We start from the raw sequence: 14724 nt of genomic DNA, 5'->3' as shown, positions 1-14724 counted from the left end.
GATATTTATTAGTGATCATTTATCTATTTATATAATAATTATAATAATGGAGACAGATATGAATAATAATAATTTATGCAGATGCCCTACTATTATTATTATTATTATTATTATTATTATTATTATTATTATTATTATTATTGTAGTGGCTTTAACCACGACACCAACTGCTGCCCCCCAAATCCTGAACCTTGTTAACTTGTAAACATCTGCTTTGAGTCTGAGATGTAAAAAAACATACAGTACCATATCAAACCGTCAAATGTTTCAATAATTTATTTGCCTTAATCAATACAATTAATGCCGACATACAGAAGTTTTCACTCCTCCGCGGATCCCTGACTGGAAAACGGAAAAGTCTTTAAACGCTCCCGTTACTGTAGTACAAAAAGGAACTGCATATTTAATAAGCTGCCTTACTTTTCAAAGGACTCCAAGAGAAATACAGCATTTTATTCCATATTTAATAAAACTCACTCCCGTCACACCTGATCACACCCACTGGGGGGGGGGGGGGGGGGCAACTCTGCTTTTTATTTATTTAGTCATTTTTTACTGCTCTCTTTTGGCATTTTTTGGAAGTCGAGGTAGAACTGCTAACACTGTGGGACAGGCCTTCGCCGCGCTGCGTCTCCATGACGACGGCGTCCGCCCCGTCAGGCCTCGGCGACCGCGAGCGGGGTGGGGGGGGGGGGGGGGGGGGTCCTGAGGTGGGCTCCGACCCCTGGCGTCCCTGGAGCTCAGCGGTACCGCACCCTGATGCAGAACGTCTCCTCGTTCTTGTCGTCCTGGTTGTTGATGAAGACGAGGATCTCCTCAGTGCCGGGGCTCTGGCTGGGCGCAAATCGGAGCCCGATGCTGTGGGTCTCCCCTCCCCCAACCTACGAGGGGAAAAAAAAAAAACCATGCGGGTTGGAGATGGCGCTTTGAGGGTGTGCGAGCCGCCCCTATGATTAATGTCTCGCCATCGCGTCTCACATAGGGGGCCGCATGCTGCGGACGCTCCTGTCTCGCCTGCTTTTCACCGTGTTGACGCTGCCGCTGATGCGTTGCAGTCGTGTAAAAGCCGGATCCGTTTGCGGAATACTTGTCGTACGCACATTTTAATTGGACGAAACCTGTAAGCGCCGCTATCAGGATGACAATACGGTTCGTTCGGATAGTTCAAGCACGTAACATCAGCCCTTCCGGCATCGAATATTCAGACGGTGCTGTGGAAAAGAAGCGTTTTCCCAGTTTTTTTGCCCGTTTCTCAGTAGAAGGTGGGACTCAAGCCGAGGACCTCATTGGGTGACGACAGCTCTAAACCGCTACGCCACCTGCTGTCCTGTATGAGAGTCTGGTCTTATGCATGTGCCCTGTGCCCTCACAACACTGTGTCGGAGTTCCTCTGTAGAAAATAAACCAGCCTGGCACCACAATTCCGAAGTGATTTTAATCCACGCCCCCTGTCTCCTTGCCCAGAAAAGCCAAACGTCTCGATTGAAAGTAAACGATTTTTGTTCGGTATCATAAACTAAAGTTCGCTTTATTCCATCATAAAAGTGACCACATGGTGATGGGGCTCAACTGAAGCGGGAATCTTTTTTTTTAGCGTCATCTTGAAATCACCGGCCGACTCGTACAAAGTCGCCCGGTGATCTGCAGAGACGTGCGGCTGCATCAATTCCGCTCAGGTTGTGCGCTTTGCCCACAGTAAAAGTACAGGCCTCGTCAACAGGTTTAAAAAGCTATTCAAATGAAAAAAGTTACTTAAGGAACAAGGCAAAGAAATAGTGTAAAAAGGGGTATTAACCCCCTCACGCAGATTTAAAGAGGCCCGGGTTTTAGCACCGCTGTACAATGGCGGGGGCCCATTCTCACACACACACACACACACACACTGCATTGGCTGTAATTGGCTCTGCTCGATTCTAACTTCATCTTTTCCCTCCAGGGGTAAATTACATCACTTTGATTCGCATCAGATCTTCTCCGATAAAATTAAATCAAAAGAAATGTTTAAACAGCTGCGCTATTTTCGACCTTTCACACTGCGGCGCGGAATGCCAATGGGTATCAGCTGGAGATCAGCGTGAACGTTAATAATACACACTTCATCGATGGCAAGTAACCAACTAAAAAACCCTTAATAGTAAAACAATAAAATATTTTTTATATTAATATAAGTTAATATTAGTCAATATTTTAAATGATATTATATTGGCATATTATATTTTTAAATATATATTAAAATGTAACGTAAAGTAACGGAAATAATATATTTTAAATATAATAATGGATATTACGTAATCATACACAGAAATATGTTATATCTAAAACTGTAATAAAATAGGAAAATACCCAAGGCTAGCTTTTTCTCTGGATCGCCATAAGGTCTCCGAATTCAACATCGGCTAGTCTGAAAATGATGGCCATTCAACCTCATGGATTCCACTGTTGTGACTCATACAGCGAAGCGTGTACGCATACGGCACAGGGGTGTGTAAACACAGAGGCGGCCGCTACGTGCGGCGAGAGGGCTGTCGTCACACCGGTCCCCACCTGGAAGGAGTCCTCTTTGAAGTGGAGGAGCTCTGGGTGGTCCGTGCGCAGCAGGAAGCCCCTCGCGTTCTGGTACGGGTTCGTGTACGTGATCTTCTTGCTGCTGCCCTTTGCGCCACCCGCTGGAAGAACAATCTCAAAGGCCTAGAGAGCGCACACACACGAAAACACACAGTGAAACAAAAGGTTCTCAGAACACCACTGAAACAAGCCACGAAAGAAAAATAAATTATTTAGCTCCAAACTTCAAGCTCAGAATTTACCTGGCTTCATGCATTTATTTATCCAGTCGTTCGTTACGTTTGGTGAGACGAAAAAGCAACTCAGCAAAGTGCATTACGTCACGTCTCATTTTCAGAGGAGAAAAAACGGGGAGCGAAAAAATTTAAAAATCGAGGAAAATCGAGAAAAATCGAAAAAATCGAGGAGCGTCTGTATTATTAACCTTTCACTGATTGTACTTAAGACTCTGGAATTACGAACATATTTCACGTCCCACTTGCACTGGTTCTATAAGCAGTTTCCTAGCGTTTGAGCATTGGTCCATTTTTGGAAGGTTTGCTTCTGCAAACAGCGTTTCTGCAGCTATAATAAATAATAAATTGTAAGCTATATTCCGAAAGTAAAACTAATTTAAAATACCAGAAAACAGAAATGCTTGTCTTCACAAACTCCTATGCAATACTGATTTTTGACTAAATGATCACGTTTTAGCACGATCACTGTTTTCTCATAGCTAAAGTGGAAAACGTCTGCATGTTCGAAAATCTGGAACTCGGCTGAGAAGCCGGTGTATTTTCAAGTTTTCATCTCAGCTATCTCAAGTATCGAAATGTAATCAAATCTGTTACAATAAATACTTTCAGATGATGAAAAATCAAGTCACCTATTAATAATCTGGTAATTATAGTTAAATAAAAACTATGACTTTGCACAAACTGGGAACTGAAATAATACACTTAGAAAAGGTTGAATTCCAAATTTGTTGTGATATTTTCCCTGCTGCACTGAAATGGAGTTATTGGAAAACTCGTCTCTTTCATAACTCACACGGAACACGTTTCGACGGCTGCGTTACGCTGAGTTGGAAAATCGAAAGAGATCATCATCTAAAGATCTTCTGAACCATTTGTACAAATTAATGCGTATCATTTCAGTGTTAATTACAACCAGAAAGACACACAGCAATCAGTACTCAATAGAAGAGCACACTATAGGCCAGTCCAGTTCATGAGCCCGCCAGGTCATATAAAGAGATTTATATAAGAGATCATAATTGCAAAATCTAAATCGGTAAAGAGCCCCAAAAAGGCATCTCATCTGGGCAGCCTCAAAAACAACTCCATTTCTGTTGTTAAATTCAAGAGAGACCCATAAGCGCAACACGTAGCAGCAAAAATCCGCATTTCATTTTAAACCTAGACTTTCTGAGAGTATGAGCTCAATAATTTCTAAGAATTCCCTCTCCTGACTGCAGCTGGGTCTTTATCTGTGTTTTAAAGATACAATCAGATTGTGTTATAAAATGGAATCTGGCAGAAAGCGTCAGATAAGCGTCGGTTGCTGAGGGTTTTACTAAAGTGCAGCGTCGCAGTGCTGAGGGGCGGGGGGGTCCGTCACCTTGGAGATGAGCGGCTGCCGGCAGGACACGCACAGCAGCCACGAGGCTACCAGTTGGTGGCGTTCCACGTCCGCCACGTTCAGGTACGCGAACCTGGCACCAGCCCGGCGCGGGCGCACCCCGACGCGCAGGTCCTGCACAGCGTTCGGAGGCAGCGCAAACACCTCTGCGGGGTCCACCTGTCGGGGGCGCAGCGGCCGAGAGAGACAGGTACCTTCACCGGAGGACGTCGGGTAGAACGCTGCTCGTGTACCTGGACTTCTAAGGAGGAATCCTGCTGTTACACCGTCAGGTACCCCGAGTTACCAAACCAAGTTGCATAAGCTACTCAGCGCTACGAATTTATAAAACGATAATAAATCATTTAAACAAACCAATAAATAGAAGAGGTATCCTAAAGAAAGTCATTCTGAAGTGCCTGCTAAGCATCTAAATATATGCAAGGAATACAAGCAGACAACAATTTTCATATGAGCAAACGTGGAGACCCCCCAAACGACCCCTGAAGGAATCTGGAGACCACACTCCGCGTGACCCCCGAACGCACCTGAATCTCTCCGGGGTGAGAGGTGTGGCACTTGACCTTGCGGAGGGCCCGGGTGCCGCGGAGGACCAGAGACTGCCAGGTGAGCTGGCCGGTCACACAGCTGATGTCCACGCGCTGCAGGAAGTGCACGTACACCTGCCAGATCTGCGCCGGTGCCGCCAGCCGCTCGTCCCTGCAGGGGGGTCGGAGCCAGATCAGAACCGGCCCATCAGAGCCTGCCAACTAACGGATCGATAATTATAAACAAATGTCCAAAAAAACAAAAACGGCAAAAGCTCAAAGCTTTTTATCAATCATGATATTTCCTAATATTTTCTTTGTCATAGCAAAGGTGTTTTAAGCAAAACAATCAAACGGCATTAAGCAGGAACAGTATCCGCACTGATTGCGGATCACATTAGTAGCTACTGTAATTAGGCAGTGGGGAAAAGGCTCCCACGCCGGTCCCAGCATGCCCTAGCTCGCGATTCATGGGAATAAATAAGAGAAGCGAGCGCTGATTAAATCAGACAGCAAATCGCACAACATGATCAAGCAAATCAGATTAATCACCATCGCACAGATGTCATCAAGGATTCCCATCGACGCCCTGTGGAGAGGGTACGTACGTGAACACGAGAATGAAGAACTTCTTTATCTGCGGACTCTGGCTGCCCGCGACTTTCAGGAACACGTCCTGGGGTTCCCCGGGGTCCTGCGAGGTGGAAATGGACGGAGTGGCAAATACCCATTTTTACATCTTGAGGCCAGTGTTCACATCTTCACTGTCGCTGAGTTACGGAGTTTTGACTCTGTATGTCGCATTAGGAGAACATTTCCACGACTCTATGTTTAACTCAGCATCAGTCCACAATATCAAATCAGTTTTACGAAGCCTGCTACATTAAACATCTTGCGATGGAGAGGCTTTGAATCACTTTTTATTAATAATCTAGTAATTACATTTAAATAACCTCCTGGAACATGGGAATCGAAATGATATTCTGACTCCCTGCATTACAAGTGGCAGAGTGAAGAATTTTCAAACTATTTTTCACAGCTGCTCCCTAAAGTTTCAGTTTGTGGCAGAGCAAATGCGACCTGTGTTTACCCTCCAAGCCAATAGGTGGCAGTAAAAAGCAGCAGAGCATGAGTATGGAGTCATCCAACAGTTAAATTTATGGGATGAATAAGTGAGTAATGAGCACTGAGTAGGAGCTAGCGGAGATGACTTTTTTTTTTTATTTTCAGTAATTAAAATTAGTTTTAAGGTAGCTCAAAGTTTTTTTTTTCTTTTTTTTAAATTTAATTTATTATAGCTACTGGCACTGATACATACAGAACCTCACCTGCAAATAATCTGAGGGACTGTCTATATTATTAAGCATTAAAAGTGACCCTAGAGCTACAAAGTCAGGAACAGATTTCCCAACATTTCATAAGTTGAATGTAATTAATTATATCACTAGTCAGAAAAATTATCGAACGAAATTTACGGTTTTACCCATTTGTGCAGCCTGCTCACGGGTATTATAGCACAGCCCGTACTGGGACTCAAACCAACAATAATTCCTAACTACTGACACATAATTCCTTTTCGTACAGGCAATTTTTTCAGGATTTCATACATTTTTTGTAAATCCTCAACCCTATTAAAGCAGCATTACACTTAAGATGTCGGTTTTAAGTAAACGTGAATGTAGACGATGCCTCGGTGCAACAGGATGGACTCCTCTCGTTTGGTCTCCTGTCAACTTACCACACTTTTAGTGTCACAGATGACGTTGGGGTCACTACAGCGCACGTGGATCCGCTGCTCCCGACCCGTGCCTCCTACCGTCGACCCTGGAACGAGCGTCACGCCACAGAGACAGAGGATGACTACTCCTCCTACACACCAGATCGCAAGCTAGGAATTACGAACGTTGGAACTACATGCGGCGATGGAGCGTACCTGGCACGCTATCCCACGGCGGCAGCCGAATCGCCTTCTTCAGGAACGTTAGCTCGGGGTGGTAGAACCGGAACGTCTGGTCGATCACGTGTGGCGTGGGCTCCACATCCACCTGGCAGATCGCCACGGGCTTCCCATCCCCCGCCCGGAAGACCACCTACAGCCCCAACAGCACAAAGGTGAAAAACGGGCAGGTGGAGAGCTGTTCATCTTGATCTCCAGTCAGTCGTGACATCGCAAGATCACGAAACCATGGAATATACGACTCTCCACGCACTCGTACACAAACAACCCATGAAGTCCAGCCGTACTGATGTTAAGCAAACCTTGATGGTTTTGGCCTGGGTTGTGTTCAGCTGTTGCTTCTGCGCCAGTCTGCTACTGACACCAGTAGGTACGTTGGTCGGTTCCTGGAAGGGGAAACGAGGCAAAAAACAGGAATTATAGTTCATTCTCACCTGGGGGGGAGTCATTGCGATGTATCACGGACATCATGTTTTAAGAGTAATTTTGTCAGGATAGTAAGCTTTTCATTCGCACATAAATGTTTTAACAAATGTTAATTCAGTGTATTTACAAGTGTATGTTTGCAAATCATTTGAATTACTCTGTTTTATTTTGCCAACTATTGTAAAACTAGGAAGAATAAGTACCCCTATTATACATTATATATATCCTATAAAACATATTTTTAGGTTATTTATTGAGAACTGTGTGCTTGAAAATAACTCCAAATGCTGAAATGAAGTGACTAGACATGATTATTATGTTCCACTTTGCTCATTTTCTCCGTTTATTTGTTTTCTCCCTGTCTATGTATTTATTTATTTGGAAATTCTGCAAATATATATTTTCTAAAAAAACACCGCACCGGACTATCCAGTCGCTCCAATATCCGGTGATGCACAGATGACTTATGAATTTTAACTATCATATTTCTCTTACAGCATTGGAGTGAATGTGTCACAAACACGTCTTTGTATCGAATTGTTCCTAACATTTAAACTCTGGATCCAATTACACCTGTGCATTTATGAAAGAAAAAAACACTTGATCTTGCAGGCATATGATTTATTAAAGGTATAAATGCATCGGAGCAATAAAACCATGTCTGAACCATGGTTTGTCAGCTGTCCGTGAGCCCATCAGAGTGCTGCTGGAATAAAAGCGTCACCGTGTAGTACATGTAAATAAATGTTTTCGTATATTGCGGACATAATTAAATTCTCGAAACTCTGCACATCGGGCTGCTATCATTTCTCATTTAAGTTCAGAAGAGCATGTATCTGTCAAAGTCAACCCGAAAAGATTCGAAAATGTTTAAAGACGCACTTGTTCAATGAACTCGGCTGCAATCATCTGATGTTTGTGAGACGTTAACGGAAAAGACGAAACTGAACAATACATGATAGAACGTCAGCTTTTCAGGCATGCGGCGTTAATCTTGTCCTTCATTTTGTCGACGGCTCTACCGAGGATAATTAATAAACAGCTCGGCGGGAACAAAAAGCAGCGTACAAGAAGTTCCGCCAGGACGGGCAGCAAAAACCACAGTGCTACAGCCTAGTGGGCCAGCAGGTGGGGTAGTGGTTAGAGCCGTTGCCTTGGAACTGATAGCCCAAGGTGCGAATCCCACCTCCTCCTACAGCCCGTATTTTAGCCCGCCGGGCAGTCGGACCGCCTACGACCTTGAGATGCAGACCAGAGAGAATCTGCTTTCCGGACCTTCCCCATGTCCAGTCCTCAATGTCATCCCTCACCCGTCACCATTTCTAGAAATAGCACGAATGAAAGCACAAATCTGTCACGCTCCTTTCGTCTTCTGTCGGCTCCGTTTCTTGAAAGAAATCGGAATGTTACAATGATTCACGGTTAGGGTTAACCTTAACCCAAAGTAACTGAGATAATAGTAATGTGTTTAGAGTAAGCGGGGGGCGTGGTGGCGCAGTGGGTTGGACCGGGTCCTGCTCTCCGGTGGGTCTGGGGTTTGAGTCCCGCTTGGGGTGCCTTGCGATGGACTGGCATCCCGTCCTGGGTGTGTCCCCTCCCCCTCCGGCCTTACGCCCTGTGTTAGGCTCCGGCTCCCTGCGACCCCGTATGGGACAAGCGGTTCTGGAAATGTGTGTGTTTAGAGTAAATTTCTCAAAGAACCACTGTTTGCATCTCACCTCCTGCCTTTATTCAAGGTACTTTGTCTGAGCTCTGAATTTTCCACTAAAAATTGTAGTTAGCCTCACATTCTAAGTTAAATTGGCTAAACACACACACCGGAACCACTTGTCTTAAGCAAGGTCACGGTGAGCCGGAGTCTGACCCAGCAACACAGGGCGCACCCAGGACAGGATGCCAGTCCATCACAAGGCACCCCAAGCGGGACTTGACCCGCTAGACAGCAGGACTCAGCCATGCCTGCTGCACCACCACAGCCCCCTGGAAATTGGCAGAACACACACACACACACACACACACACACACACACACACACACACACTTTCTGAACCGCTTGTCCCATACGGGGTCACAGGGAGCCAGAGCCTAACCAGGCAACACAGGGCGTAAGGCTGGAGGGGACACACCCAGGACGGGACACCAGTCTGTCACAAGGCACCCCAAGTGGGACTCGAACCCCAGCCAACCCACCGCGCCACCGCACCCCCCCATTGGCTAAATAGATAAATGTAAATAAGACACAGAGAAAACAACTAAATTATCACAAAAAATCCATGAGCACATTGAACTATTTCAATAAACACCCTTTTAATGATTCCATCCCAGAAAATATGTCCAACAGGACAGTTTTTCTGTATTCTTACCCAGTAACACATTGCCTGAACAACCACGTTACACGTCTTTTTAAGAGAATTAAATTCAAGTTGCAGTTCTTGTTTTTCAAGTGCAAACTCAGTATACAAACTTTAAAAAAAAAAACAGAGTATTTAACTCCAAACTGAACTGCAGAAAACCACACAGCAGTATAAGAACTAAGCAAACTGAGACTGAAAGAATGTGTGTGCTACTTTACTGCCTGCAGGACTGAGTGCGATCTGGTATGTAGCCTTGAACAAAGGTGTTAGACAAGTAATGGTTAATAATAAAAGTAAGAACAAAGCTGTGTTATGTTCCGCAAAAAAAAAAAAAAAACAATCTTCTGTCTTCCGTGATTAATCATGGGCACTAAGCGTGTTTTCCGTGCGGTTTACCTGCAAGGCGCGCGGCGAGGTGAAGGTCTGATACTTCAAAGGGACATACACGGTCTCTTTGGGCCTCAGGTAGACCTGGGGGCCTGCGGAGCCCTCCTTCAGGTGGAACATGTGCTCCTCGAGGGGAGTCGGGGTTTGGGTCAGATCCTTGAAATGCCTCCATTCGGCACTGTCCACAATGACACTGGAGGGGAACAAGGGGGTGGGGGGGGGAAGAGGTGAAGAATTTCCGAAGTCTCCCTGACCATCTGCCTGACCTTCTCTTCCATTAGAGGGACATCAAAGATCCCCACCTCACGGGAAGATGTGCGGAAAGACAACAAAGCCCTCAGAAAGAACAACGGAAGGTTCCGGAAAACGGGCGACGCGCAAAACAAAACCTCAATGCCTTCTGAGCCGAGAGACGCCGTTTTCTTGCTCATTACAAACTGCATTTGCAAGTCCTCGAAACACAAGGTGCTGTTTTTAAAGCCTTAAGGTTTTTTTAAAGCTGATGATATTAGACAAACAAACAAACAGACAGATAGATAGATAGATAGATAGATAGATAGATAGATAGATAGATAGATAGATAGATAGATAGATAGATAGATTCAACAATGTGAAATAGAGGCTGAGAGAAAAACAACAGGGGTTGAGTTACTGTGGCGGTGCAGCGGCTCCATAAACATTTGCTAAATCCCCTGCTGAATTTACGACAGAAAAGCAAAATCGATACGGGGCTGAAATACGCTCCGCGTCGGAGCAGAAACTTTCCCCTTCGGGGCTCGGGGTGGGGGGTGTGGATGGGAGAGGCTCTTCAAGTGCAGAGGCTCCTGTTTACCAAACAGGCCTAGAGCCCTCTCTCCCAGCACGGTCCCGCATCTCCGGGACAAAGCCATGTAACATGCATGAGCTCGGAAGGTGAAGCGAACTTGCAAATAGCTACATACCTAATTAATTGTGTGGTAAATAACAAGGACACCAAGAGTTTTATATTAAGTCAACCCAGACTGCTTTCTTTACATTGATCGATCATGTTTTTTCTAATACAGTAGAGCCCCCCCTTTATCCACGGGGGGGATATGTTCCAAGACCCCCAGCGGATGCCTGAAACCGCAGATAGTACCGAACCCCTTATATACTATGTTTTTTCTTAGAGAGAAGAAGAAGAAAGAAAACTAAGAATCAACGCCCAGATCCTCACAAGTATTAATTTTTTATTTAAAAAAAATAAATTAAAATCGTTACTTGAACACAAGCACTGCGATACGGTGATAGTCGATGTGATGAACGAGGCGCTACTAAGTGACTAAGGGGCGGGCAGCGTATACGGCGTGGATACGCTGGACAAAGAAATGATTCACGTCCCAGGCGGGACGGCGTGAGATTTCATCACGCTACCCAGGACGATGCACAATTTATAACTTATTAATTGTTAATTTCTGGAATTTTGCATTTAATATTTTCGGACTGCGGTTGAACATTGGTAACTGAAAAATCAGAAAGGTAAACCGCGGATGGGGGGGCGTGTACTGTAATACTAAAAATCTGCGGCAGAAGGTGGCATAGTGGTTATACCTGTCACCTTGCAGAAGGTCCTGGGTTGAACTCTCAAGCTCTTGCTGTAGCAACATTGAAAAGTTATTAACCTTGAACTGACAAAGTACCCATGACATAGTAGAAAGTACCCAGCTGTATAAACGGATAAAACAGCGCAAGTAACTTTACATGGTAAATCCTTTCGGAGAAAGTGTCAGCACAAGTTACGAGACTCATTGTTCCCTCAGGGGACGGAGGGGCGAGTTGCAGTAAATTGCATTTTACATGTATTTCACTTATCTTAGTTTTACATGGGCAACCACATTTTTTGGCAGAAAACAATGTATAAAAATTATTTGTGCACATGAAAAATACTTATGAACTTTCTGCATTATCCCTGGGTGACTCCTGACCACCCAGATACCTCCTCAGCAAAAAGTAAAAAAGAGTGAAATAGTAAGCATAACAATATACCAAATTAGAACAATAAAGTGTACATTACTGATGTTGGCTTCATATTTTGCAGAGTTTATTATTTATTTTTAGGACTAATTTCAACTTATTTTACATTATCTATTCATTTAGTAAAGCCCTTTTTCCAAAACAACTTAAAGCGTTAAGCTCCTTACAGTGATTTACTCATTTATACAGCTGGGTAATTTTTACTGTATCGCTTCAGGTTAAGTACCTTGATAAAGGGAACTGCAGCGGGAGCCAAGTAATTTTCATAAACAGGTTTATTATTATATGTACTGTTATTGTTTTGTGTATCATTAACAATTATCGCGTATCCCATATGGTTTATATCGTGCACCGCTATATGGGATTTTTGTCTTTAGACACCCCAATTCTCATTTAATATAGCACTCCACTCTATATGAATTTCATATTGCGAGACAATTTCCTACAAGCAGCCGTGGCGTATGAATTCATGCACGTAAATAACAATTATAAACTCACTGCGGTCCAACTGAGGTTTTGAATTTACGTATATTCACTTCCAAGGCAATGTACAGTGTTACATACAATTATTTAGCCATTTAGGTAACCAATTTGGGTCATTTTTCCTGGAGCAGTTTAGGGTGAGTAACTTGATCAGGGTACAACAGTGGGAGGTGGGATTTGAGTCCTTTGAGTCCAAAGTCAGCAGGTCAAACCGCTACACCACCTGCAGCCCAAATACAGACATGAGTCGCTTAACGACGGAGACACATTCTGAGAAATGCATTGTTAGGCGATTTCGTCATTGTGCGAACATCATAGAGTGTATTTAACAAACCAAGATGGTACAGCCTCGATCACAGAGTGGACTTACACAAACCTAGGTGGTATAGCCTCGATCATAGTGTACTTATACAAACCCAGATGATATAGCCTCGATGCAGTCAAGAGGCGCAGTAAACACAAGATTTTTGATGCCGCTGCCGGAGTAACACAACATATTTTATAGAAAACTTTTTTCATAAGTAGAAAGAGCACACCGTAAAATAACAATAAAAAGTACAGTATAGTAAATACATAAACCAGTAACATAGGTGTTTATTATCATTATCAAGTATTATGTACTGTACATAATTGTATGTGCCATACTTTTATACACCTGCCAGTGTAGTAGGTTTGGTTACAGTAGCACCACCTTCAACACGTAACACGTTGTGCTACGACGTTATGACGGCTTCGACGTCGCTAGTCAATAAGAATTTTTCAGCTCCGTTATGATCTTACGGAACCACTGTCATATATGTGGTCAGTCGTTCAGCGAAAATTTGTTAAGCGGTGCATGACTGTAAAAACAAACATGTTGCAAGGAAGAGACACTCCACAACACTGATCGATGCCATCTGAGCGCTCTTCGCCCGAGTCAGCGCCTCTTCCTGGCAGCCACAGGGAGTCTTGTTTTCGGCCCACTGCATCTTAACTGCTTGATCAAAGTCAGTATTTGTGTTTTTAGGAAACATCCCCGGATGCAAACGGTGTAAATTAGGTGAAAATTGGAGGCGCACTCCAGGCTGCTGCAGCAAAAGCAGGCCGATCGTTGACCCCCTGGGCTGCGTGCACTCTCTCGCAGCGGAGACACATCATACACCCTACACGAAAACGGCAAAGAATCTCCAGCACGATCTCCGACCGCAGCAACGCCAGAAACACACCAACACAGACAGAAAACACCAAGAGGAAAAAAAAATACAAGACAGGAGTGGTTAAGCAAATACAGTATGTCTCGGAAATGTAGCAAGTAATTACTGCCAGCAGCTCTGGACCAGCTGAGATCAAGATTATATTCATTTTTTTTTTTATTTATTCATTTATTTTTTCTTCCCCCCCACCCCCCAACTATCCTCGAGTTCAATTAAGTGGACCAACAAAAATAGAGGAGCCGCAGGATGAAGGCCAATTACAGCCCCCCCGCGGTGCCTCTCAGGGCTTGAAAAATGGCCACTTGATCATTTCTCATGGCAACACTGAGCAGAGACAGCAGAGCGCGAACAGCAGAGCGCACCCCATTCCTAATGAGTCCATAAATAAGCCCAGAGGGGGAGGCCATAAATCATAAACAGGGCAACGAACCTCCCGTGAGCTGCGTGTTCCTGTTGCCCTTGTGTATTACCTTCGTTTTCGTATCCAGATGTGACCGTGGATCATCTCCGTGCTCCCATTTTCAGTTCAGTCTTAATCTTGGTCAAACCTTCATAGTATTGTTTAAGTTTTGTGTTCTTATTGTGAAGAGATAAACATTTACCCTTATTGTAATGTACCGTCATGCGCCGCTTAACGACGTTTCGCTTAAAGACTGACCGCATGTACTACACTGGTCCTATGAGATTGTAATGGAGCTGAAAAATCTTATCGACTAGCGACGTCATAGCACAATGTGTTGTGTTGGTGGCTGTTGTAAACAAACCTACTGCGCTGCCACTCGTATAAAAGTATGGCACATACAATTATGTACAGGACATAACACTTGATAATGATAATAAACGCCTATGTTACTGGTTTATGTATTTACTATACTGTACTTTTTATCCTTCTTTTCAAGTGCACTCTTTCTACCTATAAAAAAGTTTACTGTAAAACAGTATGTTGTGTTATGCCGGCAGCAGCATCATAAATCTCGTGTTTACCGCGTCTCTTGACTGCAGCGAGGCTATACCATCTAGGTTTGTATAAGTACACTCTATGATCGAGGCTATACCATCTAGGTTTGTATAAGTACGCTCTGTTCGAGGCTATACCATCTAGGTGTGTATAAGTACACTGATTGAGGCTATACCATCTAGGTGTGTACAAGTACGCTCTGTTCGAGGCTATACCACCTAGGTGTGTATAAGTACAGTCTGCCATGTTCGCACAACGATGA

At 44.1% G+C, this 14724-nt stretch overlaps 1 protein-coding gene across 1 annotated transcript in view; it reads right to left on the bottom strand.

Annotated features, from left to right (window-relative positions):
- Positions 1-263: 263 nt before the first annotated feature.
- Positions 264-14724, bottom strand: part of nphp4 (nephronophthisis 4) — a 139028-nt gene continuing 124567 nt past the window's right edge. Inside the window, exons 22-30 of the mRNA XM_029248963.1 lie at positions 9846-10029; positions 6972-7055; positions 6646-6802; positions 6451-6536; positions 5321-5406; positions 4713-4884; positions 4165-4344; positions 2545-2688; positions 264-881 (exon numbers count right to left, since the gene is read on the bottom strand). Coding sequence (XP_029104796.1) covers positions 741-881; positions 2545-2688; positions 4165-4344; positions 4713-4884; positions 5321-5406; positions 6451-6536; positions 6646-6802; positions 6972-7055; positions 9846-10029 — 1234 coding nt within the window. The 3' untranslated portion in view covers positions 264-740. The remainder of the gene's footprint in view (positions 882-2544; positions 2689-4164; positions 4345-4712; positions 4885-5320; positions 5407-6450; positions 6537-6645; positions 6803-6971; positions 7056-9845; positions 10030-14724) is intronic.

This window comes from Scleropages formosus, chromosome 2, assembly GCF_900964775.1.
Source record: "Scleropages formosus chromosome 2, fSclFor1.1, whole genome shotgun sequence".
NCBI classification, from domain to species: Eukaryota; Metazoa; Chordata; class Actinopteri; order Osteoglossiformes; family Osteoglossidae; genus Scleropages; species Scleropages formosus.
The sequence above is the reverse complement of the archived record's forward strand: the minus strand, read 5'-3'. Positions and strand labels throughout refer to the sequence as shown.